This window comes from Abramis brama, assembly GCF_963993115.1.
Source record: "Abramis brama genome assembly, chromosome: 5".
Lineage (NCBI taxonomy): Eukaryota > Metazoa > Chordata > Actinopteri > Cypriniformes > Leuciscidae > Abramis > Abramis brama.
In genome coordinates, this window is record NC_139967.1 from 14,105,338 (window position 1) to 14,131,316 (window position 25,979).

General features: G+C 39.2%; 3 protein-coding genes across 8 annotated transcripts; 2 read left to right on the top strand and 1 right to left on the bottom strand.

Moving 5' to 3' along the window:
• The first annotated feature begins 4,774 nt into the window (after positions 1 to 4,774).
• On the top strand, positions 4,775 to 10,576 carry agtr2 (angiotensin II receptor, type 2). Of its 4 annotated transcripts, none has more exons than XM_084115836.1 (4): positions 4,775 to 5,002; positions 5,383 to 5,461; positions 6,726 to 6,796; positions 7,156 to 10,576. In XM_084115836.1, the coding sequence occupies exons 3-4, from the start codon at positions 6,794 to 6,796 to the stop codon at positions 8,290 to 8,292; spliced, it is 1,140 nt and encodes a 379-aa protein (XP_083971962.1). In that variant the 5' UTR covers positions 4,775 to 5,002; positions 5,383 to 5,461; positions 6,726 to 6,793; the 3' UTR covers positions 8,293 to 10,576. The 4 variants fall into 4 exon arrangements, with proteins under 4 accessions (XP_083971962.1, XP_083971961.1, XP_083971959.1 ...); XM_084115833.1 differs by having other exon boundaries at positions 4,776 to 5,002; positions 5,315 to 5,461; XM_084115835.1 differs by lacking the exon at positions 6,726 to 6,796.
• Positions 10,577 to 10,950: 374 nt separating this feature from the next.
• Positions 10,951 to 17,926, top strand: LOC311083131 (uncharacterized protein). The gene is made up of 8 exons (XM_084114447.1): positions 10,951 to 11,345; positions 12,984 to 13,019; positions 13,095 to 13,209; positions 13,376 to 13,543; positions 13,649 to 13,705; positions 13,929 to 15,656; positions 16,148 to 16,253; positions 17,438 to 17,926. Exons 2-8 carry the CDS (start codon positions 13,010 to 13,012, stop codon positions 17,540 to 17,542), a joined length of 2,289 nt encoding a protein of 762 aa, XP_083970573.1. The 5' UTR covers positions 10,951 to 11,345; positions 12,984 to 13,009; the 3' UTR covers positions 17,543 to 17,926.
• plp1b (proteolipid protein 1b) lies at positions 17,885 to 25,756 on the bottom strand. Of its 3 annotated transcripts, XM_084114451.1 has the most exons (8): positions 25,471 to 25,756; positions 23,201 to 23,299; positions 20,945 to 21,131; positions 20,703 to 20,859; positions 20,018 to 20,192; positions 19,874 to 19,947; positions 19,722 to 19,787; positions 17,885 to 18,758 (listed from the first exon to the last, which is right to left on the bottom strand). In XM_084114451.1, exons 2-8 carry the CDS (start codon positions 23,202 to 23,204, stop codon positions 18,684 to 18,686), a joined length of 738 nt encoding a protein of 245 aa, XP_083970577.1. In that variant the 5' UTR covers positions 23,205 to 23,299; positions 25,471 to 25,756; the 3' UTR covers positions 17,885 to 18,683. The 3 variants fall into 3 exon arrangements, with proteins under 3 accessions (XP_083970577.1, XP_083970576.1, XP_083970575.1); XM_084114450.1 differs by lacking the exon at positions 25,471 to 25,756 and having other exon boundaries at positions 23,201 to 23,321; XM_084114449.1 differs by lacking the exons at positions 23,201 to 23,299; positions 25,471 to 25,756 and adding an exon at positions 21,704 to 21,938.
• Positions 25,757 to 25,979: the final 223 nt, after the last annotated feature.

Genomic DNA, 25,979 nt, shown 5'->3' on the forward strand with positions numbered 1-25,979 from the left:
GAGAAGTGAGCATCATGAGTGTTTTCTCCACAACAATGTGCTTTTGGCTTTCTGTTTTTTGTTTAAAGCACAATCACGCACACATTCTCACACAGTGAAGTCTATTATTACTGTTTAGGGTGAGCCCTTAGCCTGGGATGGTTTGTGACTCATTCTCTGTACATTGAGGCTGGCTCCCAATTTAGCCCTTCAAACTCTCCCCCAAACCAGCATCCTGTCTCCTCTGTGACCCTTCCTCTTCCTCCCTCTCTCTTCCTCTCTCTCTTGAGTTCTTCTGTCAGTCACTAGGGAGAGCTGCTGATGCTCTTTGACAGGGAACAGAATGTGTTCAGGACTTTATGTCTGTCCTTTTTATTTTTTTAGCATAGACACATTGGACAAGCTAATTTATGATCTGGTTATGTTGAATCGTGACATTGTGCAGTTGTAAAACTTCTACAGGTTTCATGCTGTTCTCACACATTTCATTGTCCATCAGGGAGAAGAAACGCAGCTTGGGATTTTGAGTGTTTTGTTCCGAACGTAAATATCCTGTATATTCTCAGCCCCCCCCCCCCACCCCACCCCGCTCAACTCCCAACCCCAAACCCCCATTCTTTTTCTGTTTATTTCTTCCTTCCTCTGTTAAGAATTATAGTAGCATAACAGACATTTTATTTTTAAGATTTAATTTGATTTTGAATGTTTCACAGCATTATTTTAATCATTTCTTCAGATATCTATTTTTAGTACTGTGACTGCAGTCATTTAACTTATGTCGAAGTGTAAACATATTAAGTAAAAGTACTTTGAATTTCAATATGTGAGAAGTCCTAATCTTTAATGTATGCCCAAAACTTTATGTACTATAATAGTTTATTTTATTTTGAATTTAAAAATGTGTACTTTTATTACAAAAAATTCAAACGTTCTCACTTAATGCTTTTACAGCCAGAGTAAAACCCATTGCTCATTTAGGTAAGCCAAGATGTGTTTTCACATTTAATAAGCTTCAGTGGCTCACTAAAATGAGTTGACATGATCAAAACAGTATTTAGCAAGGATTCTCAAGGTTACTGTGAGCCTGAGAATACTGCTCTTTCTCAGCCCAATATAATTTGTGCATGTGTAATTCTCTAGAAGAGTTATTCGCAGTTACAGTCACAAGTGCTGTCTCTCACATTTAGATAGAACAAAGTCAAACTGCAATGTACACAATTCTTATAGAAAACTATAAAACTTTTTCTTTAACAATCAAACATTCTCATTAATTGCAATCCAATGTTAAATTGATGAGTGATAAGTTTTGTTTTTTGAACATTTTTAGATGGACAAGCTACTGTAATTGTAGAATGATGCAGAGACAAATGAACCAGTGCTCCGGAAATATCCATAGTGATCCCACATTTTGGAGCTTCATTTAGTCAAAATCTACACAACAGGACTCAGTGCATGTAATCCTTTCACCTGAAAATCTGTCCTTCAGATCAGAGTGAAGTGAATAAAAGACTAAGAGCTTCTCAGACAAGTTATTTTATTCAGTCAAAATCATCTCTGTATAACATGTGTGCCATTTGTGATCATTTACAAAGATGTTCCCTTTCCCAATGGTCACATAAAACCATTTCTTTCATGTTTCTCAGTTAGAACAAAGTAATTTACATCTGTTGCTCTGAAGTAATCATAGCTGGCATATGTGGCTAACTGCACTGCATATGACCAAGGAAAAACAAGGAATTTAGTACAACCCCAAATCATGAAAACTTGGGACATTTTGTAAAATGCAATAAAATCAATTTTGCTAATTCTCTTTTAAATTTATTTAACTGACAAAGGTTCAAAGAAAAGATTTCCTATTTCACTGAACTTCAGGCAAAATTAACATGAAACATAGAATTTTAGAGTTCAAGTCTTTTGAAACAGCCCACAAGTAAATTGGTAAGCTGAAGGTATCGTGATTGAGAGTAAAAGGAGCTCATGGGTCATGGCTCACCACTTTGTGCCGAGATAATTGTCAAAATATAAAAAAATCACAGTTCTCAATGCAAGATTGCAAAGATTTTTGGTCTCCAGAGAAATCTCAGACTATGAAGTACAAAACAGGGAACCTCTGTTGAATGTGACCTTTGACCCCTCAGATGGCACTGCATGAGAAACTCTGTTAAATACAGCCACATGGGCTCGGGAGTACTTCGGAAAACCGTTTTCGCTTTATACGGTCTGCTGCTGCATCAAGAAATGCTTGAATCTCTGTTACATAAGGAGAAATACATCAGTTCAATGCAGAGATGCTGGTGAGTTCTCTGGACCCGAGCTCATCTCAGATGGTCTAAAAGACAGTGGAAATGTGTGCTGTGGTTTGATGAGTCCATGTTTCAGCTTGTTTTTGGGAGAAACGGACATTGGGATCTCAGTCCCAAGGACAAAAGGGACCATCAGCGCCAGGTGTACCATCAGCGACAGGTGCAAAAGCAAACATCTGTCATGGAGGCGCATCAGTGCAAATGGCAGGGGTGACTTGCATGTGTGTGAAGGTATCACTGACGTGGAGGCGTATATTGGGATTGTACAGAGACATACACTGCCATCAAGATGACATCTTTCCTGGGAAGCAAGACAATACCAGGCTTTATTCAGCACGTGCTTCATCAGAGTGGTTTCTAATGTGCCGGACAGTCCAGATCTGTCTCTTATTGAAAATGCATGGCCCATTATGAAAAGGAGAATCAGACAACGACGACCATGGACTGTTGTGCAGCTGTCTCGTATCAGGCGAGATCGGGCAAAAATTCCACTTGCAGAAGTTAGTATTCTCAGTTCCAAAAGGAAATTAAAAGGAAAGGTGAAGTGACAGTGGTAAACATGCCTCTGTCCCAACTTATTTGGAGTGTGTTTCAGCCATCAAAATCCAAATGTGTTTATATTTACAAAATACAATTAAGTTAGTCAGTGAAAACATGACTCCCTCCCTCCCTCCCTCCCTCCCTCCCTCCCTCCCTCCCTCCCTTCCTTCCTTCCTTCCTTCCTTCCTTCCTTCCTTCCTTCCTTCCTTCCTTCCTTCCTTCCATCCTTCTTCCCTCCCTCCCTTCCTTATTTTCTTCTTTCTTTCCTTCCATCCTCCCTTCCTTCCTTCCTTCCATCCTTCCTCCCTCCCTCCCTCCCTTCCTTCCATCCTTCTTCCCTCCCTCCCTTCCTTATTTTCTTCTTTCTTTCCTTCCTTCCTTCCTTCCATCCTTCCTTCCTCCCTCCCTCCCTTCCTTCCTTCCTTCCTTCCTTCCTTCCTTCCATCCTTCCTCCCTCCCTCCCTCCCTCCCTCCCTCCCTTTCTTCCTTCCTTCCTTCCTTCCTTCCTCCCTCCCTTCCTTCCTTCCTTCCTTCCTTCCTTCCTTCCTTCCTTCCTTCCTTCCTTCCTTCCTTCCTTCCGTCCATCCTTCTTCCCTCCCTCCCACCCTTCCTTCCTTATTTACTTCCTTCTTTCCTTCCTTCCCTCAGTTCTGAGTGATCAAACAGAATTTCTCATGTTCCTTACTCTTTCTTAAGATTAATTTATGACTGAATAATAAAGATTTGTTAACTCTCTCTCTCTCTCTCTCTCTCTCTCTCTCTCTCTCTCTCTCTCTCTCTCTCTCTCTCTCTCTGTCTCTCTCTCTCTCTCTCTCTCTCTGAACCTTGATGGATGGCAGAAGGAAGTGTTTGAGAAGAGGGACATTTTTCAGTGACAGAGGATGGATATGGATTTAATTAAGTGCCCTCACTGAGGTCAGACGCACTGGATGTCATGCTCACTCTCACAATAACAGCATTTCTAAAAGCATTTATTCACCAACAAACAAACCATGACACATGGAACTTTGTTTAATGATGCTTTAATATTAATCCTCTTGCTGATCAATATATATTTTTTCAGACCATGGATGAGTGAAGTCATAAAATTGAACAAAAGCTACCGTAATAATGAATAATGCCCAATAATGAATGTCAGGAGGGGAGTTTAACTGGCCTCTGTTTATGCAGCTTACATCAAAGGTGTATGTAATACAAATTCCATTTTCTCTATAAAAACAGCTGCTGGTTTTGCCTATGATGTCAGTTACTTGAGTTATGCTTCTACTGTTAAATGTTGTTATTTTAAGTAGCCACAGCTGTACATTGTTCCACCCTTCAGCCTTCAATTATGTTAAGTTAAAGATCTAGCAATGCTCAGTATGTCCAGACCAAACGAATCAACAGAGCTGGAATTCTAGAGTTTACTGGGAACAGCAGAATTCCAGAGTCCCCTTCGAATCAATCGCTGCCTAGTTCTAGTGTCTCTGTGAAACAGAGGCTGAATATGAGCCAGTAGTTTCAGGAGACACTCTGATTTCAAAAGCAGCTCTGAACATGCAACCCCCCCAAAAAGCCTCTTTGTTGCAACATTGTTTACTTATGATCAAAGTTTTATTAAAGAAAGTGTTTTCAGACACTGGGTTTGACAGCCACTGAGAAACTCAAAAGCGTGTTCGGCAGTATGAGAAACAGTATGTTCTGTTCCTTCAGTTGTTTGGACATACTAATTTGTAAACATACGCACGCTTCTGTGTAATGTCATCTGTAATTGGCCATTTCGGTTATCTCAGCTCTCCTCGTTTGAGTCATTATCTGCCTCGTTATGAGATTGTTGGAACACATCTGACCGTGACCTCTGAGGGGTCTCTCTTTGGGTCGTCGCCACGGTAACTAGAGTCCAGAGTGAATGGAGAGGCTCTGACGTCTCTCAATTTCCTGTGTTTTAAGAAGCTTATCTGCTTTCACACTCTGGGTAAAAGTGTTTGATAGAGGACACGATTTTACCCAACAGTTAAGAGGCAGAACCTCAAAACTCTCGTGAGACCAGCGACCAGCACTTCATTAGCAGGAATGCAGAAATGTACATTAGAAAGAACAGATCTAAAGACATTTGCAGGTTTATTCACTGCGAAAGATGATGAAACATTACTGCAGCACATATAAACATTACTGTGAGACATCTGTCTTTAATTTTTCAGGTAATTTCCTGGTTATGTTTGCAGTCTTCCTTCTCTTTCTCTTTTTTTTACCAAAAAGAAGAAAAAAAACGCTTCTTTGTTTTCATCTTCGTCTTCGTCTTCATCTTTATCTTCATCTTTATCTTCATCTTGTTCTTGTTCTTATTCTCTCTCTCTCTCTCTCTCTCTCTCTCTCTCTCTCTCTCCCTCTCTCCCCCTACACCATCCTTCTCCACCCTCCTTTTCCCAGTGGACAAATGTGGACGTAAAAACTATTTGAACAAATCCTACATCTGGTTGGCTGTTCACTCCCTCATATACTTACACACGCAGAGAATCAACTCCACTTCCAAAATGGAAAAGTCTGCTGGGGGCTAAGCTTTCTTTGGCTCGTTTTTCAGCGTGAAACGTGTGCCAGGAGTGTATCGACACCTCGGAGGGACTGAAGACTTCTCTAACTTTGCAACCGGAAACTGAAAGGTATGTTAAGCTGCAGAGTGCTGTGGTCATTTTTTAACCTTGAAATAAAGTCATCCTGCAAGAAAAATTACTAACTTACCTTAAGTTAACTTCTTAAGATCCTGAATGTAAAATTAGAAGTATATCTGGAAAATATGTAAGGAGATGCATTAGCCAGTGGGATGAATTTCCTAGCGCTATTGCTATTATGATCAGTTCCAGCCTACAAACTATGAAATCAGTTAATGAAAACGATATGATGTTTGCACAGTATTTATCTTGGTATATGTTTTGCACTGTGGCGTCACTTTATTTCCTTTTCTTTACTGTAATGTATTAGAAATTAGGAATGTCATTTTTTTCAAGGGAGCAGAATCACTCTAGGCAAATTTGGACTTTGCAGTTCTTCTAATATGACGTGTAATATGAAACAAATATGAGGGAAATAGTTTAGATCGTTTGAGTGGTTAATCTATTACTGCATCATTCTGAAAGAACTTACATTTTTCATTGATTATATTAAATAACTAAGCTTTCCAATGACTTAAACAGAAAGTGTGTGAACTTGACCGGCGTAGCATTCTGATTAAGAACATGTGCAACATTTGAAATATGACTGGAATTATTTTCAACAGCTGTGAACATTATTTAGGGCTCAGAGTGTGTAATGTTAATCTTCATAAATGAATTATCATGACAGTGGTGAGCAGATATAATTTATGAGAAACGTGTTCACTTAGTATATCATATAACACAAGCAGATTCCTAATATTCAACATATTAAAACTTAAAGATATTTTTAATATAAGGAATCATTTATTTACATTTTTAGATCTAATCATGGTTAAAATAACTGACATTACCTTTAAAAAAAACTTCAATCTGCAAAATATTTCAGCAGTTGCTAGAGGATTTGATCTTATGTTACTTGATTGTGATTGCGATTGCCGGTGTGTGATTATATGTTGTGCAATTATGCATACATTACTTGATCTCAATGGTAAAATATGAAAAGAATGACTGGGCACCTACTTTGTGTTATACAGTACATACTATTGGGGAGCAGGACTGAATCTTGTTCGTACACCCCCCAAACTCCACAACTGATACCCTAGCCAATCAAATATCTGCATGTGCCCCCCGCCTATGTTAACAGTAACCAGATGTATTGTGAGCAGCCTACTGAGAGCTATAAAACACATCTGCGCTGGACCCAAACTCACCAGAGCTACGGTTACACACATTCACACACTCGCTTTCTCACGTTTCTTTCTCTCACTCATAGATTCTCTTTCTCACACTGACAAGATGTAAAGGAGAGGATGCTGCAACATCAGTCCCAGTGGACTGTCGATGGTCAGTATATGGTGGGATTTTTTCCCTCTGGTTTATAGCTCTAATCACGTAACAGACAGACAATGAGGCTGTACACAACCGTGGGACAAGTGCTTTAAATAGGACTCAAAGTGTTTTCTGTGTTTATTCTGGCAACCTGTGAAATTCAGCCTGTGACTTGTAGCTGTGTTATGACGTTTTCTTTGCTTTTGGGCGAAACGTTCAGGAGTTTCACAATCGTGTATTTTCTACTTGAGGGGAGGGGATCAAGAAGTTTTAGTGAAGGAGTATGATAGATGATTTTGCATTTTATCACAAGGCTACAATAACATGTTTCATCATTTCTGCTTCACATGAGAACTTTTTTTTTTTCATTACAGAACTTAAGAATCATCTGCATAATCAGCAGTGTCGCCATGGAGACAGACTCCGCCCATAACCTGACTTCACCCGATGTGTCATTGCTGCAGCATAATATGACGAATTCATGTGACTACATGTCTTCCTCAACTTCGCAGTACCAGAAGAAAGTGATCCCCGTCTTCTACAGCCTCATCTTCTTACTGGGTTTTCTTGGTAACATGCTGGTGTTGTGTGTGCTGTATCACAGTTCAGGCCGAAGAACCGTAGCCAACACGTATCTGATGAATCTAGCCATGTCGGACTTGCTGTTCCTGAGCTCTTTGCCATTCTGGGCTGTGTATTATTCACTGGATTACAACTGGGTTTTTGGGAAGGTTATGTGTAAGCTGTGTGGGGGTTTGGTCACTATAAACGTCTATGCTAGTATCTTTTTCATCACCTGTATGAGTGTGGATCGATATCACGCCATTGTCTCCCCCCTGCACTCTCAGATCAGTAGGAGCATTAAGCGGGCCAGATGTGTCAGCGCCATCATTTGGGTCGTTGCGGCTCTGACCACGCTGCCAACAGTTGTGTTCCGTGACATACACACTCTTCCCAGTTACAACGTCACGGCTTGTGTCATTTATTACCCCAGCTCCATCTGGCAAACTGGGTTAACTCTTGCAAAGAACATCCTTGGATTCTTCTTGCCGTTTGTTGTCATAGCTACTTGCTACAGCCTAATAGCCATGCACCTTTTAGCCACCCCGAACAACCTGGAGCAAGACTCTGGCCGATTGGTCCACGTGTTGCGTTTGGTGGCCGCCGTGGTATTGGCGTTTTTCTTTTGCTGGTTCCCATTCCACGTGCTGGCGTTTCTCGGAGCTCTGGCAGAGCTGGGGATGGAGTGGGATTGTTGGATGCTCCAAGTAATGCATAAACTCCTGCCATTCTTCCTCTGCCTCGGCTTTTCCAACTCTGCCATAAACCCTTTCCTGTACTGTTTTGTGGGAAATCACTTCCGGGAGCAGCTTTGGCAGCTTTACGGGGGTATGCTGTCACAGAAAAGAGATTCTATCAGCACAAGACTGTCTTCCTTCTCCAGGAAACTGAGTGACTTCAAAGAAACTGTGCCTATGGAGATTCTTGAGCAGCAGAGCAGCCCGTTGTGAAATCTCGTGAAGCTGTAACCTTTACATGCTATCATTACAATCTACGGAGGACCATGGCCCTGTCCCAAATGGCACACTTCATATCGTGAGCACCCCCTTTGTGGTCGATATGCGCCTTCGATGAGCACTTTTGCCAAGCCCACACTGAAGCGGGCTCCGCAGCAAACTTCTTCCCAACAGTCAAAGCGGCGTTACGTCACAAATGTTTTTAGGGGTGCCATTTGAGACAGGGCCTATGTCAACAGTCAGCATCAGTCAAGTGGATTACCATGGCCTGCCACTTGTTCAGGATGATCAGTTCAGATGATGTTGTTGGTTGATTACCTTATTTCTAATTATGTAGGAGTTGTGATTAGCCCCACCATCTACAAATAACATTTGGTTACATAATAAAATGTAGAAATATAGCCCAAATATTATTCTTGTGTTGTTCAGACTCTATCCAGGATGAGGAACTTCCTGATTTTCCTGCACAAATCATAGATGATAAAAAAAAAATGTTTTTGAATACAGCTGTACAGTCTTAATATTATGTAACTGGTAATATCAGAGTTCTAAATAACACTCAAATGTTAGACGTGTCTTTCATTATATGGGCAATATCTGCCAGAAAGACCCAACTTCTATCTTTAAGCTGTAATATAAAAAATGACTGTAATGTAATATGCTGTTTAAATTATAAATCATTGTAAATCGAATTATAATTCTATTATAATGGAGCATCGTTAATAAATGGTGTTAACAAGTAAACAACATCACTGTTTTGTTCTGTGATTTAGTTTATCTATCTGTCTATCTATCTGTCTATCTATCTATCTATCTGTCTATCTATCTATCTGTCTATCTATCTATCTATCTATCTATCTATCTATCTATCTATCTATCTATCTATCTATCTATCTATCTATCTATCTATCTATCTATCTATCCTACCGATTTGGTTAGGCCTACTGTCTCAATGGCTTGTGTCACTTATCTTAAGAGTAGATGCTTGAGTTAACAGACTAGAACAGATGTAGATCGACACACCTTTCAAGCCTTGTTGGGTCATCTGAAACACCAGCTTGAGTAATGAACATACTTACTGTGACAGCAGTTCTTCTGAAGGAATCTGGAAGAACCCGCCTAGCATTTAGTGATAGTTTTCCTTCTGTCTCTGAGAGTTTTAGCAGTAGTTCTGTAGGGATTTGTATATTTCTCATATTTTACTTTAATTCATTTTCTAAAGTCTGTCATTCCCTGTAGACACTCTTGCTGCACACATTTCCTTTAATGTCTTTTTCTCACATTTCAGGAATCCTGTTGCCTTGGTTATTTGAATACCAATTGTATTGTATTCCAATTGTATCCAATTGATTGTCATTAGTTTTTTTCTAAACCTCCTGTCAATGAAATATTCAGACATCAGTTCTCCTCAGTCAGTACTTATTTCAATTTCATTTTCTTTATGAAGACAAGATCAAGATTCTGGAACTTTTTAGTTGAAGTTAAATGGATGAAAATTTTTGTATATCAAGCTCCTTCCTACCAAACAGATGCACTTCTGAGATGTAATGAGATGTCGGTTACACTTTATTTTAAGGTGTCATTGTTAGTGTAATTATACAGTTAAGAACTGAGTAATATTAAACAACTACATGTACTTACTGTAGGATTAGGGTTTGGTTGAGGGTTAGTTGAATGTAATTATGCATAATTTAAGTACATGTAACATATGTAACAAGGACACTGTAAAATAAAGTGTTACCGAGATGTCTTATGTCTGAAAGCAGTGAAACAGGCTTGAAACTGTAGATTCATCATTCATTGAATGCAGTATGAGCATACATGAGGAGGATGTTTTAGACAGATAAAAATGTTGATAGATAAGAGAAACCAGGGTGTTGCATAATAGTTAGGAATCTGGACCGTTTGGTGCAAAGGTTTCAGGTACATATTTCAATAAAGATTTTCAGAGATAACTGTTCCATCACCACTGTGTCCTGCAGCACTAAACTGCTGATCCTCACACAGACCTACTATTAGTGCATCTAGTTTGAAACTGCTACATGACAGTTTTAAGTTTTCACACTCCAACCTCTAAAATCTCAAATGTTGTGACTCACTAGAACCACTGGAGCAACATGTAAAAATCCACCTATATTGTTCTTGTAAATGTGTAAAGAATCACTCAAATGTTTTTTTTTATATATTATTATTCATTTAACATCTGACTGTGGCATTGAATATGTGACTGTTAATCAAATGTATACTTTTGAAAATCTGAGAATAAAATCCAGAATCTTAATTTTTCTTTCTGTGAGGTTGAATTTAGGCTTATAAGCCACAAAATACAGATACGTTCTAGCCAGTGATTGTAAGTTTGTTGTGTTGATGAAAATAATTTATTAATACATTTATTCCTGCAGGTATACTGTTCCAGCCAACATACATGTTGCACACTGTACATTTGTGCAAATAGATGTCTGTAAACTTACGAGGTTAGATGGTCTTTGGTGCACCCCATTTGTCTCACTTTGTCATTGTTTCATAACAGTGTCTTGGAACATTTAAACTGTAACTGGACTGCAGACAAAACCCTCGCGCACACACAAATATGAACACAGACATCACTATCTTACATCAAGGAAATAAATTCAAAGGTGTGTGAATGTGAGTTCCCAGCAAGCAGTTTTGCGTTTAAAAGACGTGTAATAGCCGTCCAAACACAGCCCTGACGTCTAGGCGTAAACAAGGCAAAATTTGGGCTGTCAGTGAAAATTGAATATTTTGGCAAAAACGACATGTAATCAAATTCAAGGTTATTTTGGCTAGAAGTGGGTTACTCATAGCCAGACTATATTGGGTCTATAGTTAACCTAGATGGTGAAATGACAGCTATTGCTTGCTGAGTTATGTCTAGGTTTTTTGTATTTGGTTTGCTTTTTTGGAGGTGTGTGCAGGTGCATGGGAGGTGTGTGTTGTGTGTGTCTGTGTGCATATGAAGTGGTTGCAGTCTGGCAAGTTTTAAATCACTTTTTTACAGACTAAACTGCACAGATTTCTACACACAGGTAAGACACCATTTCAGAGAAATGCACTGTCTTGTATGTTTAAACAAATTTAGGGTGTGTGTACAGTTTTGGCAGTAAGCTATCTGAGGGCCATTTTGTAATGTCCTCTAAGATATAGTGAAGCATGTCTGAAACCATGCTACTTTAAGTGCTCCTTATGAAAATTATTGCGTATATGAGAGGTCCTTACTAATATAGGCCTAGCTCTTAGTGTCTAGGTGTAAGGGTGTAAAAGCTTTTCTGTGTGTGTTCTAGAGTTTTTGTTTGAGGGGGTTTGCATTATGTCATAGGGGTTCTTCCTCTGACTGTGATCAATGAAATTTCAACAAACAAGCACTGAAGATTATTTCACTGTTCTGGGAAGTGAGGAGGACATCCTGCCATTATGTTTGAGACTTAACCAACAGTGTGTGTGTGTGTGTGTTTGTGTGTGTGTGTGTGTGTGTGTGTTTGTGATGTTGTACTTTTTGATCCTGAAATGTTAAGAAGATGACATGCTTTTATGAATGAATTAACTAATCTTGTGATGGCCAGAAATTAAAATATCATATATAGTTAAACATGGCAACAAAAAAGAAGACAATTGAAGTGCAGTGAAATACGTTTTGAAAGGCTTTTTTTTTGTTTGTTTTTTTGCTTTAGCCTAAATCTAATAATGTCAACAGTTTTGTAGGAGGGTTAGGATTAGCGATAAAGGTAATTCTTAACTGTGCACGCGCAGTTATAATGAAGCAACATCTTTCATCTGTCTGTACAAATAATATGAGACATTTGATTGTTCATCGCGTCTTTTGAAGCATACGCACAACGTCGAGGCCAAATTACATTGACATCGCAAAAGTTGGACTGCTACGATTTCAGCCGAGATAAAGCGTTTACATTATTGGCCTATTTAATAAGACGATGTGTTGTTTTAGTCCGACTTACGTCAAACCTTTAAAGTGCATGCACGCACATTATTCAAACGGCAAATGTATAAGCAGAACAGATCCTGTAAGTAAATCCAAACACCAATGAGGTAAAAGTGGGCGTGGAATAGGCTATATCTAGCTTCATATTACTTTGATATCATGTAGGCTAATTAGCTCAAACAAAGCAAAAAAAAAAAAAAAACAGCATTCCACAAACACAACACATATGAGCAAATAAACACATACAAGGTCTTATAGACCATTTGCTCATCACTTGTGTTTGTGTTGCTGTGTGTTTTATGACCTGCTCTTCCTCTTTGCCATTGTCCTTACCGTCTTCCAGCTCATTTATTTTTGGCTACTTATGTCTTCACTACTTAAGTGCTAAAGGACTAATACATCACAACACAATGCAATTACTATGTCAAGTGCAATTCCAAACAGTGCATGAAGACAAAAAATATTCACAACACATTTTACTGTGACAGCACCAGAGTTTCTGTTATAGATGGTATGCGAGATAATGCACACACTGAAGACAAAAAACATGTGGTTGTTCTGCATTTTTGTTGTTTGTATGTGCGTGTGTTTCTGGGTAGTACAGAAATTGGCACCAAAAAGAAAAAGAGCACATCAAACAATCTAGTATGGATTATACTAAAATGGGATATAGAGAAACTGAGGCTGTAAAATATCAGATTTTTTACTTCATGTGTTCCTAATATAGGCCTGACTGAGGAAGAGGATCTCACCATGTCCAGTGGTAAAACATGCACAAACAATAAAACATGCACTTGTGAACAAAACACACTCTAACAGAGGTTTTCTGTGATTGTAGATGTTAACAGGCAGGCTGTGTTGCAGGCGATAAAAGTTCGAACCCATTTGAAAAAAGATGGAAGTTGGATTCAAGGATCTCAAGAGGTTCTGGACACTCAGTCAGATGTAAAATGGTAAATGCACACTTATGCTGTCACCTGCTGGCTGAGAGTGGTAGTATCAACCAGTCAAAGGTCTTTCCTGTGACTCCATGAACACTGAAAAATGGATCAATGTTAACATAATTTTCCCTCTCACTCTGAGTTCATCTCACTCTTTTTTCTGTTCACTCTCTAACAGTAAACCAGTAAAGCTTGTAAAGCCTAAGAATGAATCATCACCTGAGAGCAGTCAGGTCACTTCCTCCATCATACCATGTTCACAGAGTGGTGCCACCACCTCCTCCAGTCTGGACACATCCACAACCCCTCAAAGCTCTTATGTCATGTCAGCCTTAAGGACGTTTGAGTGAGAGCTGTTCTTATTTTCCTTGTGTGTTATTTATGTATTCAATGTTTCTGCATTCTATACATGTTTCCATCCAAATAACTTCAGGTATCTGCACTCCCTTAGGCCTGTGAGCTCAACAGAAAACACACCAGTCAAGAGAGGGTCCCATCTGGCCAAAAGGTCTGGTGGAGCTCTCTGTACTGGATAGAGCCTTTTATCTATTTTATTTATTTACCTTTTATTTATTTAGCCTTTCTTTAATTTCCTCATTTGCAAGTTAAAAAAACTGAAGCAGAAATTCTTAGATGTTCACACTTATTAATTCATAACAGGCTATATTTAATATTTCATGAGGTGTAGAAGAACAATCAGATGCTTCATAATTATTCTGAATGTGTTCCAGTCCATATCCTGTCCTTGAGGACTCCAAGAGAGCACATGCAGAGGACGTAACAGTCAAACCTGTAGAAGAACCACCAAAGACTCCAGCAGATGCTCTTAAAAAGGACGTAGTGGAGAAACCTGTAGAGAAACCATTGAAGACACCTGCAGATGCTCTTAAAAAAGACATAGTGGAGAAACCTATTGTCAAACCTTTAGAGGAACCGTTGAAGACACCTGCAGATGCTCTTAAAAAGGACGGAGTGGAGAAACCTGTAGTCAAACCTGTAGAGGAACCGTTGAAGACACCTGCAGATGCTCTTAAAAAGGACATAGTGGAGAAACCTGTAGTCAAACCTGTAGAGGAACCGTTGAAGACACCTGCAGATGCTCTTAAAAAGGACGTAGTGGAGAAACCTGTAGTCAAACCTGTAGAGGAACCTTTGAAAACACCTGCAGATGCTCTTAAAAAGGATGTAGTGGAGAAACCTGTAGTCAAACCTGTAGAGGAACCTTTGAAAACACCTGCAGATGCTCTTAAAAAGGATGTAGTGGAGAAACCTGTAGTCAAACCAATAGAGGAACCATTGAAGACACCTGCAGATGCTCTTAAAAAGGACGTAGTGGATAAACCTATTGTCAAACCTGTAGAGGAACCATTGAAGACACCTGCAGATGCTCTTAAAAAGGATGCAGTGGAGAAACCTGTTGTCAAACTTGTTGAGGAACCATTGAAGACACCTGCAGATGCTCTTAAAAAGGATGTAGTGGATAAACCTGTAGTCAAACCAATAGAGGAACCGTTAAAGACACCTGCAGATGCTCTTAAAAAGGACGCAGTGGAGAAACCTGTAGTCAAACCAATAGAGGAACCGTTGAAGACACCTGCAGATGCTCTTAAAAGGGGCGTAGTGGAGAAACCTGTAGTCAAACCAATAGAGGAACCATTGAAGACACCTGCAGATGCTCTTAAAAAGGATGCAGTGGAGAAACCTGTTGTCAAACTTGTTGAGGAACCATTGAAGACACCTGCAGATGCTCTTAAAAAGGACGTAGTGGATAAACCTGTAGTCAAACCAATAGAGGAACCGTTGAAGACACCTGCAGATGCTCTTAAAAAGGACGCAGTGGAGAAACCTGTAGTCAAACCAATAGAGGAACCATTGAAGACACCTGCAGATGCTCTTAAAAAGGACGTAGTGGATAAACCTATTGTCAAACCTGTAGAGGAACCATTGAAGACACCTGCAGATGCTCTTAAAAAGGACGCAGTGGAGAAACCTGTAGTCAAACCAATAGAGGAACCGTTGAAGACACCTGCAGATGCTCTTAAAAAGGGCGTAGTGGAGAAACCTGTAGTCAAACCAATAGAGGAACCATTGAAGACACCTGCAGATTCTCTTAAAAAGGACGTAGTGGAGAAACCTGTAGTCAAACCTGTAGAGGAACCGTTGAAGACACCTGCAGACACTACTGTAGAGGTAACAGGGAAGAAAACAGTAGAAGAAGTTTCAACAGATCAAAGGCAATCCAGTGGAGCGCTGCATGAGAAAACAGCCAAAACTCTACATGAGAATCCATCAAAACCTTCAGGTGCGCTGACCACAGAGAAAAAAGAAGACAGTCCCGTGGAACAACTCATAACAGCACATATACCTGTACCCAGACAAGCAGAAAACCAGCCAACAGAAGAGCCTCTTGTGGAAGCCCCCGCAGAGCACCACAGACTGAACAGTGAAGCTGGATTGAAGTAAGTCATTCGTTTATGCAACGCCATTTTCATTTTGATATGACATTTGTTGACCTATATTGACTCATAGGCAGTGCCTAGAAAATTATGAGATAAATTTATTTATAAATTTATAAATTTAATTTTTAGTTTAATGTATGCTTAAGTATGTCAATTAAATCAGTGTCCATTAAATTAAATCTGTGGCTCTAGAGAATCAGAAAGAGGAATCACAAATGAAAACTTCTAGAAAAAGTTCTTGGCAACTTTATGCTTGATTTCTATAGCAGTAATATTCAATTATAAAATTAGACATTAGTTACACAAACTGTAACACTGTAAGTATAGTTTATCAGTATAAATCAGTACTTATGTAAACATATCAACACTATCAAATTAAGTGTGACCTGGCATTTATTTTTACAATAAAGTTGAATGTATTAGTATTAGTATTCAACACAGTTTTATTTTTAATAAGACATCTGTGTATCTGTGTATGTCTCCCTTTGCAGTGTGAAAGGTAAAACCATGTGTTCCTTCTGCAAGTTGCCCTTAAATGGAAGTGTGAAAATTACCATCAACATTCCTGACATTTGCTGCCATCCGGATTGTTTCAAGGTTTACTTTTTAAATCTCTTCTTCCTCTGTACTGAACCAGGCTCAGAAGTCAGTGTCTCAGCCTTCCTCAAAGTTGTTTCCACCTGGTATTAAAGGTACAGTAAGCGATTTCTGAGAAACGCTGTTGAAAGTGGATCGTACCGAGCTCCAAAACACACTTGTAGCCAATCAGTAGAGAGAGTGAGCAAGAGGGAGATATGAAGAAAGAATGTAGAAAAAGAGATGGCTGAGGGACATTACAAAAGAGAAAAGGTCACTGAAAATAAGAAGGGTTATGATCAGGCAAGAGCTTTAGAACCCACATTCCTAAGCGAGAAGGCCTGAAAACGGACGCTGAGGTTGAGTTGTTTCTGCACCACGAAATAAGAGAGGAGTCTCTGCAAAATCCAAAACCAAGTGGTCACAGGAGACACGTTAAAGGGTTAGTTCACCCCAAAATAAAAATTCTGTCATTAATTACTCACCCTCATGTCGTTCCAAACCCATAAGACCTTCGTTCATCTTCAGAACACAAATGAAGATATTTTTGATGAAATTCGAGAGCTTTCTGACCCCCTATAGACTGCAACGTTATAACAACTTTCAAGGCCCAGAAAGGTAGTGGTGACATTTTTAAAATAGTTAAAAAAATTATCTTATTTACTCAACTTCATGCTGTCCCAGACTTTCTTCAGATGAACAAATATTTTTAGAAAAATCTAATTTAATGAGTCCATTTAATGACGCTTCAAAAACCACACAAAGTGAACATGATGGTAATCTACACAACCAGAGTGGATTAATAAATGTATTCTGAAGCAGAACGAGATTTGTTAAACTATAAACTCTTGCCTCCAGCCAAGTGTCATATTCTGGTTCGAGTTCACGCTTGGCATAAACGGCCGAAGACAATTTATCAACTGTGGTTGTGTAGATTAGCCCTACCATCGTGTTCATCGTGGTTTTTAAAGAGTCAACTTTATAGGTCCTGTACACTTGCTTTATATGGACGCAGAGATGGAATTTTTATTTTTATTTGTTTGTGCTTGTCTGAAGAAAGAAAGTCATATACATCTGGGACAGCATGACGGTGAGTAAATCCCTGAGTAAGTATCCCTTTCATTTCTTTTTCCTACGACCATCCACAGCAATAAGATGTGCTGCAGTGTGATCAGTAATGCTTTGTCTCTCTGTGTGTGTTTTAGTGTAATGGCTGCCGCAGTCCTCTGGGTGATCTCTCCTCATCTATGTACCACTATGCTGGGAAAGTCCTCTGCGAGAGATGCTTTGATCAAATCTTCCAGCTCTGATGATTCATCCTCACAGCCACCTACTGGACTACAACTTACAACAAAGCTCATCTCAGAGTCTGCCACTACGTTTGCTTTAATTCAGCACTTATTTAAAATAAACTTTATCAGCGATGGAAATGCTGTCGTAGGTTTAGTGCACATGAATACAACACCATTTTCTGTAAATGATCATTGGTGTGTGTGCATGAATTTCCCCTTGGGGGTTAATAAAGGATCTCTCTCTCTGTGTGTCTGATCAACATGTTTCTCATCTTCTTCTAACAATTCAGTTTCAATTGTATTTTAATATCCTCTTTAAATGTGATCTGTAGCTGTAAGAAGAATTGACAACACTGATCGTCATCTTTCATTAAAGTTTATTGCATGAGTTTCTATGAAGTCAACACACAATTGTATGTAAATTCATTTTAGTTTGCATTATTTTTATTAATCATTTACAGTTATCAATCTGACTAGAAATATTTTTAGTGTTCTAAAATGAGCTAGAACAATAAAAAAACATTAGTTCCTTTGATCGAGCACCATCATTGAACAGGTTCAGCATATTGCCACAGTTAGTCAAAATATACAACAAATACACACTGACACTAAGAGTGTCTGTAAATACTGAATTCAAATTGACACAAAGAAATCTGCTCACTTCAGTGCTGTTTCTCTGTGTGTCTCAGAATATAAACCAACAACTGACTGAGGAAACAAGTCAAACTCTCTCAAAAAGATGAAAAGTGAGAGAGAGAAGCTAAAATCCTAGCAAACTGCAAGGCATTAATATGACCATGAAGCACAATGAATACAATCATTAAAATGAATAAATGGCCGTGAGAGAAAGGAGAGAGCGGTGTGATAATGTGTGTGTGACAAAGGCAGAGAGAAAAGAGACAAATGAAGAAATAGAGAAGCTAGATTCCACTCCTCCAGAGATCTACAGTACAGTAGTTTGTGGTTTTATGTTTTTTCCATTAATCAGTGTTCTTTAGTGAGGTTTGTACTTATTTGTCACACTAGTGTGTGTGTGTTGTGCTCTGTATGATAGACCTCTGCAGGGGCTTCATGGCACTCTCTTGCGTTTCCTCACGGGCCACAGTGATGACACCACTGATACCGCTGCAACAGGAAAGCGGGCCTAGCAACACCGAACCTAGCAACGGATTCCCTTCCTTCCGAGAAACCTTAGAATAGCGTAGTTGTAGGTGGTGGCAACCACGTAAATGAACTAGAAAAAATAAGAAAAGGAAAGAACAACCCATATGTCTGATCAGAAGGTGGCGCTGACCTGTTCCTCTGCAAAAGAGGAAATTTGACGTTTTGTGACATTAGTGTTTATATCCCTTTGACACTCACTGGATGATAAACATCAGACAAGGCATGTGATTCTAACAATACCACCATCATTTATTTACAACCTAGTCCGTAGCAGAGTACAGTACTAATATTTTAGAGGAACAATCACTTTGGAGCAACTGGGGTTTAAGTTCCTTGCTCAAGATAAATTCAGGACCTGATTCTTTGAAAAGGTTGTGAACGTTTGTTAATGCAGTAATTCTTATGTAATTCTAATGGAGAATTTAAGAGTAGCTTAAGTGTCTAAATACTTTTGGGGGCCATTGAAACTGCAATTTTTATTATTACATGTTTGCACCAATCTCACTGTGATCCTCAGCAGGACAGAGGGCTGTCCCGATAGTTCTATCTGGAAATAACTGCCGCCAAATACACAGGAAAGGGAGTAGAGACGCTGGGGATCTGTCAGTAGCAGAGGTCAGTTAATGATTGTAAACTAAACATTCCCTTGCTGTACTTCCGTTATGAACTTCACGCTGTTTGACAGCTCTGCACTCTGACCTCAAAGAATCCAGTCCAAATTCAATGGCAATGGAGGTTTGTCAATAGACATAAATAAATGTGTAAATATAATAATCAAAATATGTGTAAATGACCTGTTTCTGTTCTCAGTAATTGCCAAAATTGACCAATCATTGTCATTTGTGATTCTTAAAATCATTTCATAAAGATTTCTGAGGTGGATTTACCAATTAATAATGGATGCTTTCCAGAATGCAAAGCAAGGAGGCCCTTGAAGAAGGAACCAGTTAACCACTATGACCTCGCACAAAACGTCTTCCACAGTAAATATCAATGACTGAATTTCACGTGTGTAAAATATGAGATCACTAACCAGGGCAAGAAGGGTGATTCCTGCTCCAGCAAATGCACAGATGTAAAGGTCATAGGTCATGTGGAACTGGAAACATGAAAAGGGATATAAGTGATATGATCTCTTGAAACTCTGAGTATGTGTGTGTGCGTCCAGGACTATAACCATCTAACCTCTTGTGTTTTGCAGATGTTGGCCAGTGTATTTCCACAAACAATCCCAGGCACAGCATTCCAGGGAAGAAACCCTACATAGAAAAAACAGACATCACGATCATGAACGCACACAGATTCACACACACATGGGCGCAGACGTACCATACATGCGTGGGTCCATGCAGACCCTTGATTGCTGGTTGAACATGGTGGTTTCCGACAGAATGTTGACTTTGTGACAGGAGCTTTTCATATTAATGAAGAAGAGCACGGGAATGGCAGTGAAGCCAAAGACAACCAGCCAGATCACAGCAAGAATGTATGTCAGGATAATCAGCTGGACGAGAGAGACAAGCATGCAAGTAAATCTTGATATAGCACCTAAACAGTGTTTAAACAGTCCAGATACAAACAAAATAAAAAGACTAAAACAACTGCTCATAGGTTATCAGGGAGTTTAGATACAACAATCAAGTTGCAGTTGGATGAAATAGTGATCTAGCTGGTGTGTATTTTAGTGTTCCCACACTTCCCACACCAAAGTAGTTTTGCAAATCATTTTATAGATATCACATTTTCAAAATGTAATTTAAGCTGAAAGAAATACTTACTGAAGGACTGAGCATAACTGAAAAAAGAACACTAAATACAGAAATTCCTATGGGTTAAATAATAATTATAAAATATTATTAATAATTTATGTTATATATATATGCATTCTTTTTTATTTCTTTTCCATACCCTAATATTTCATTATCAAGAAAGATGCAAAGGGAAAAATTCAAAAAGCATCTCACACACACACACGTGCACACGCACGCACACACACAAACACACACACACTCACAGTCAGGCTGAGGCCGCGCCCGAACTGGGTGCTCCTGAATTCTCCGAACGTCTGCTTTACTGCACTGGTGGTGTAAAAACCTTCAGCCAACAGCAACAATCCATAGAGGAAAAAGAAGGAGGCCAGACCGTAGATCACATACTGGAAATATTTTATACTGAAACACAAAATATGGAACAATGACACAAACAATCATAAACAGACCCACAATCACAAAAAGATAGAGAAAGACAATCACTCACAAGTCTGCCAGCACAATGAAATCCTGGACGTCCCTTGCGAAGTAGAGCTCTACGAATGTGTGTGTGTGAGTGAGCGCCTCATGCCCTCCCCCACAGAAGAGTGCCACACCGGTGTAGCAGAGCAGGGTGGCCAGCAGGCTGGTGTAGGGCACGGCGCCCAGGCAGCGGATGCAGCAATCATAGCAACCTGTAGGTGAGTGATATATCAACACACACACTGCACATGCAGCACACACAATACACACACACATTTACACACACACTCTATTCTAACAGCGCACAAGCGCACTCATGATCATCTAGAAAGCTCACCGCTGACCTATAAATGAGCATGCACACTTAATACAAACACCGCTAATGTGCTTTTAAGAGTTAGTTGGCCTACAGTAAGTCAAGGACACACAAAAACATGCACACACATACACACACAATGTGCTCTATCTGACTGACGCATGCACACACTTTTAAACAGTCAGTGTATCATGGAATCACAAATGAACAAGCCAAAATGCAGGCGATCAAAAAGCCCTGCTCGAAATCTCGAACCACAAAAAGAAACCCAAATTACAAAAACCTGAAAGTAACAAAGCAAACAAGATGAATATGCGCTATATGCACCAAAACATTTAACAGGCAAAACAACTATATCAATAATAAAGCAACTTAACCAAAAGAAGCCAAACAATAAGCGGCAGAAGGCTCAGCTATGAAGTTCTGCAGTCCCCAGCGTGTGAGAGAAGATGATGCGCCTCGGGTCACCTAGCGCTTTACACAACCACGGCTGTTTCACTGGAAACATGGACACTGCTGAGCCGAACCCACACCAGGAGAGAGCCGTGAAGACGCTTGTCCACTCACTCCACAGAGATCTCTGTCCTCTGTTGCTCTAATTTCTCTTTCTTTCTTCAGATACCCTCCACTGTCCACCTCAAGGAAGAAAAAAAACGCATCGCTTAAGCTGCTCCTCTCCCTCCCTCACTTCTTTCTCTCCTTCTTTCCCTCCCTCCCTCTCTCTTGCCTGAGTAGCCTGGTGTCAGGGGGAGATTTGGAGGGGGGAGGGGGGGGGGGGGAGTGTTGCGTTTTCATGTGTGTTTGAGGTTTTGTGGTCAGTAAAAGAAGCACTTGTGACAGTCATAATGGCTTTTGTTTTAACAACAAAACGTATCATTGTGAACAAACACACACACACTCACAGGCCTCAGCAGTGGAGTGCGTCATTGCATTTCAACCCACAGCGGCACAGACAGACACATACTGACACCACTAGGGTTACAACTGGGATCATGGCAGGTCACCCAGCCTTTTACACTCTTTTTAGACTGTTTTTTTTAGCTTATCTTCTCAACAAGCGTCAAAAATGCCTCTCACAATAATGATTACTATACGGAAGACACTTATTCATCACACCCTCTGTTTGAGAATGTTGAAATGCTTTTGGGTCTTAAATGAACTTAAATGGGATAGTTTACCCAAAAATTAACATTCTGTCATAATTTTCTCACCCTCATGTCATTCCAAACCTGTATACCTTATTTCTTCTGTGGAACACAAAAGAACATACTTTGAAATTCAGTGCTTTACTTTTGGGGTCCAATGTTGTTTGGACACCAGTGTTCCTTTGTGTTTTGGAGAAGAAAGAACATCAAGTTTGGAAGAACCATCCCTAGTTTTGAGCAGAAAATGACACATTTGCTATAACAGTTCAAACTGAAAATGGGATTCTGCAGAAGGCTGATAAGCTCTTGTCCATCTAATCTGCTGTCAGGCACTGCAAAAATAATAATAATACAATGCATACATGTTAATCCCTCATGCCTATTTTTAGACTGGCACTGGGCCGTACAGGATTCGCCCACAGAGAAGAGAATATTTGACCTAAAGACCTTATGTGACCTCTGGCTGGAGTCTCCTGAGGTTACTGGTCGTCTCACCCACACCTCTGAGGCGTCGTAGTAACTGTCTTTGCCAGTCAAAAGCAGAACCAGCTGGTTAATCAATCAAAACAACCTTTCTAATGAATTAGAATCCATTTAATACCGAATTTCCCCTCCATAAGTACAGGAGTGATGCTGACCAATCAGAAGCCATCTTAATCTTACACACTACATACAAAAAGGATCATTAAAACACTTCTACGCATTTATCTAAACAACTAATATCACATGCAAATCACAGACAAAACAAATTCTGCCAGTAAATATGAGAAAATGAGAGCCGTGGTTAAAAATGGGTTCAGGTGAGTTCAGGTAGACTTACCCATGTGAGTATGTGTGTGCGTATCGCGCTCTGTCTCTCTGATGTGCCGTGTAGTTTAAACTCTCGATGCTTTTATGATTCTCACTCACGCTTTTGTCCCTGGAACAATAAACAAACCCCTTTGCTCTCTCTCACAAACAAACACACTCACACACTCACACACTGGGGCAGATCTTAAAGATGCAGCGCCCTCTTTCACTGCCATGATAAATAAAGAGTAAGTGTGTTTGTGTGTGTGTCAGTGCAATGAATCCTAAATGCTCTCATGCGCATCCATGATAAAGATGAACAAATGGGCCAAAACACTCATGCACAAACGCTAGTATCTCTTACGTTTGGCCTCTTCACAAGTTCTACATAAACATCCATGTACACACACACAAACACATTTGCTTAACTTTCTGCATTTCCGCAGTTATTGATTTTATTTTAATTACATTTTTTTTTTGTCCCCAAAAAAAGGTTATGGTCAGATTTAACTCACTTCTAGGTACAAATTTGTTTCCAAAATATGGTTAAGTTTGTACACACAAATTTTGAAGCAAACTCAGGGCGGTGTGACTGAGTCAGTTTGGGACAAAAGACCATTCAATGCAATACTACAGCTGTCCAAATTAGGAACACAGACAATTCTCTCTTTTAGTAACACACACACACACTTGTAAGCATTAGGACTTATGTGTGATTTGAAAGAAATTTTGTGATTTTGTGCGGTCCATTAAAAGTATCTGTCAAAAAGCCAGGTTATTACACAGGTGTAATTTACAAAGTGTTATCATATTAGTGAGGAAACCTCAAATAGGTGATGGTTTTATAGGCAAGTGTTGATATTACCTAAACTGCTAACTTTCACAAAAACCTGCTCATATCAGAAGATTTAGCCTATAGCAAAACATTGTTTGGCTCATTTATGCAAGGACCACTGAAATGTTTTTTTTTTTAGAAATTTTGACCTTATAATAGCCAAACCTTGGGCCGGTTGCATAAATTGCTAAGTCTTACATATTTTTTTTTTTTGTTCATAACTTTTTTTTATTTTTACATAACGTGTTTTTAATTTGTATCAAAAAAGTAAGTCGGATTTCCCCTTGGCTTACTGCTAGTTAGTTCTTAAGACACAGTCTTACAGTTTTTTACGATCGCTAGGACACATTTCTCAATACTTAAGGCACTTTTTCAAAACTCATCACACAGTGATCATAACATTAGTCTATGTGGGCTAAACTGTGGATCATTTAACATTGCTTTGGCACAAAATGCTTTCAATGACTACATCTTTCAAGTTACATAAATAATTTTCTCAGACACAACAAGCATTACTCAACAACTTTTCAAAACTATTAAACTTAAGTTCAAAACCTAAATGAATAATACCATATTGAAATATATTCTGAATCTTTAAACTTAAATACTATCAAAACAATTTGATGTAGCTGAACACCTACACAAGTGTTAGTCTTTCAATTTCATTACCATCTATAGGCTACAAAAGGGGAAAACTTATGAATAATTTTGTACTGTAATGTAAACATGTAAAATACTACTGCAGTGAATTATAAGCAGAAGAACGTGTCATTCTTGTTTTGTAAGACATGTTTACAAAAGCAAGGTTGTTAGTGTTTTTAGGTCAGTGTTTTATTAATGACAAAGTGTGTTTGTTGGTTGAAAACCTTTGCTATTGTGTTATGGAATAGTTAATTGATTTGAGACATAGATTAAGTGTTTTGGTAGTATTAGTGCATTCTGAATGTGAAATTAACGGCTGTGCCATGTTAAAAGTTGGTTAGGAGAACTGTGTGGAAAAAAATACCTAAGTATTGAGAAATGTGTCCTAGCGATTGTAAAAAACGGCAACTTGTTGTGACTGCCACTGGCCCATAGACTTGCTGAATAAAGGCCTATATCACAGTCGTATAATAGAAAAGCGCTGCCCGAATGGTAAGTAGATAGGCTAATAGATTTTTTATTTTGTGTGAAATATTCCAATACAAATATTTTGTTGTAGACCTAGTTAAGATTTCCCTGTAGCTCTAAGGTTTTCTCAGGTTCAGTTCTGACAGAAAGAATGTGCTCTGAATGCGCTGTAAAAGGCTTATATGCGTCACAGATTTCTCTTGAGGAGATCAAAAACTTCAGTCTTCAGACTCCAAATCAATCTTGATAAACAAGGAGCAGGAATTTTAGGCAAACTCAATATTTACTGCAAATTTGAGGCAGAAATGTACAGAGTATAAAAGAACAGACTTCTGCAAGCCGTTGAATCGACAGACCTGAGCAGCTGCACATCAGGTCACCCTCATCCAGGAGAGACACACTGCTGTTTCCAACACATGCATCCAAATGCCATTGTCTTTCCTCTTCAAAGTCCAGATGAACTCAAATGGTGGTAAATACTGCAAATTCTTTTATAAAGCTGTTGAACTTTCACATAAACACGTTAACAGACAAACGTTCTGCTGGTTACCAAGGAAACTATCGCAAATTTGGCACAAAAATCATGGCAGGGGTGGTTAGCATAGAGAATCTAACCATCTGGCAGGATATGACACCATGACTACACGATTGTACCCCTGTGCAAACTCTGTGCAGCTCCGTAGTAAACATGATATTTTAGAACGTCCTTCATCAGAGAAGCCCAGTGTTCAGTGCAAATCACCACATTCATGTTTCACGGGAAAGATTAACATTTTAAGTTCTCAGCAAAAGCCTGTATGTCATATCACAGCGTGAGTGATGATGTCATATTACTGTATGAGTGATGTCATATCACTGATAAATA

Bases quoted from the DNA above. Each gene is read 5' to 3' on its own strand.
- plp1b (XM_084114449.1), bottom strand. From the start codon at position 21,743: ATGTTTCCAGTGAAACAGCCGTGGTTGTGTAAAGCGCTAG. The intron at 20,193-20,702 runs GTGAGTGTGTGT...TCTCTCGTCCAG, and splicing joins GGCGCGGCCTCAGCCTGACT to CTGATTATCCTGACATACAT. The intron at 19,948-20,017 runs GTACGTCTGCGC...TTTTCTATGTAG, and splicing joins CATGGACCCACGCATGTATG to GGTTTCTTCCCTGGAATGCT.
- LOC311083131 (XM_084114447.1), top strand. The intron at 13,210-13,375 runs GTAAATGCACAC...ACTCTCTAACAG, and splicing joins ACTCAGTCAGATGTAAAATG to TAAACCAGTAAAGCTTGTAA. The intron at 13,544-13,648 runs GTGAGAGCTGTT...GCACTCCCTTAG, and splicing joins TCAGCCTTAAGGACGTTTGA to GCCTGTGAGCTCAACAGAAA.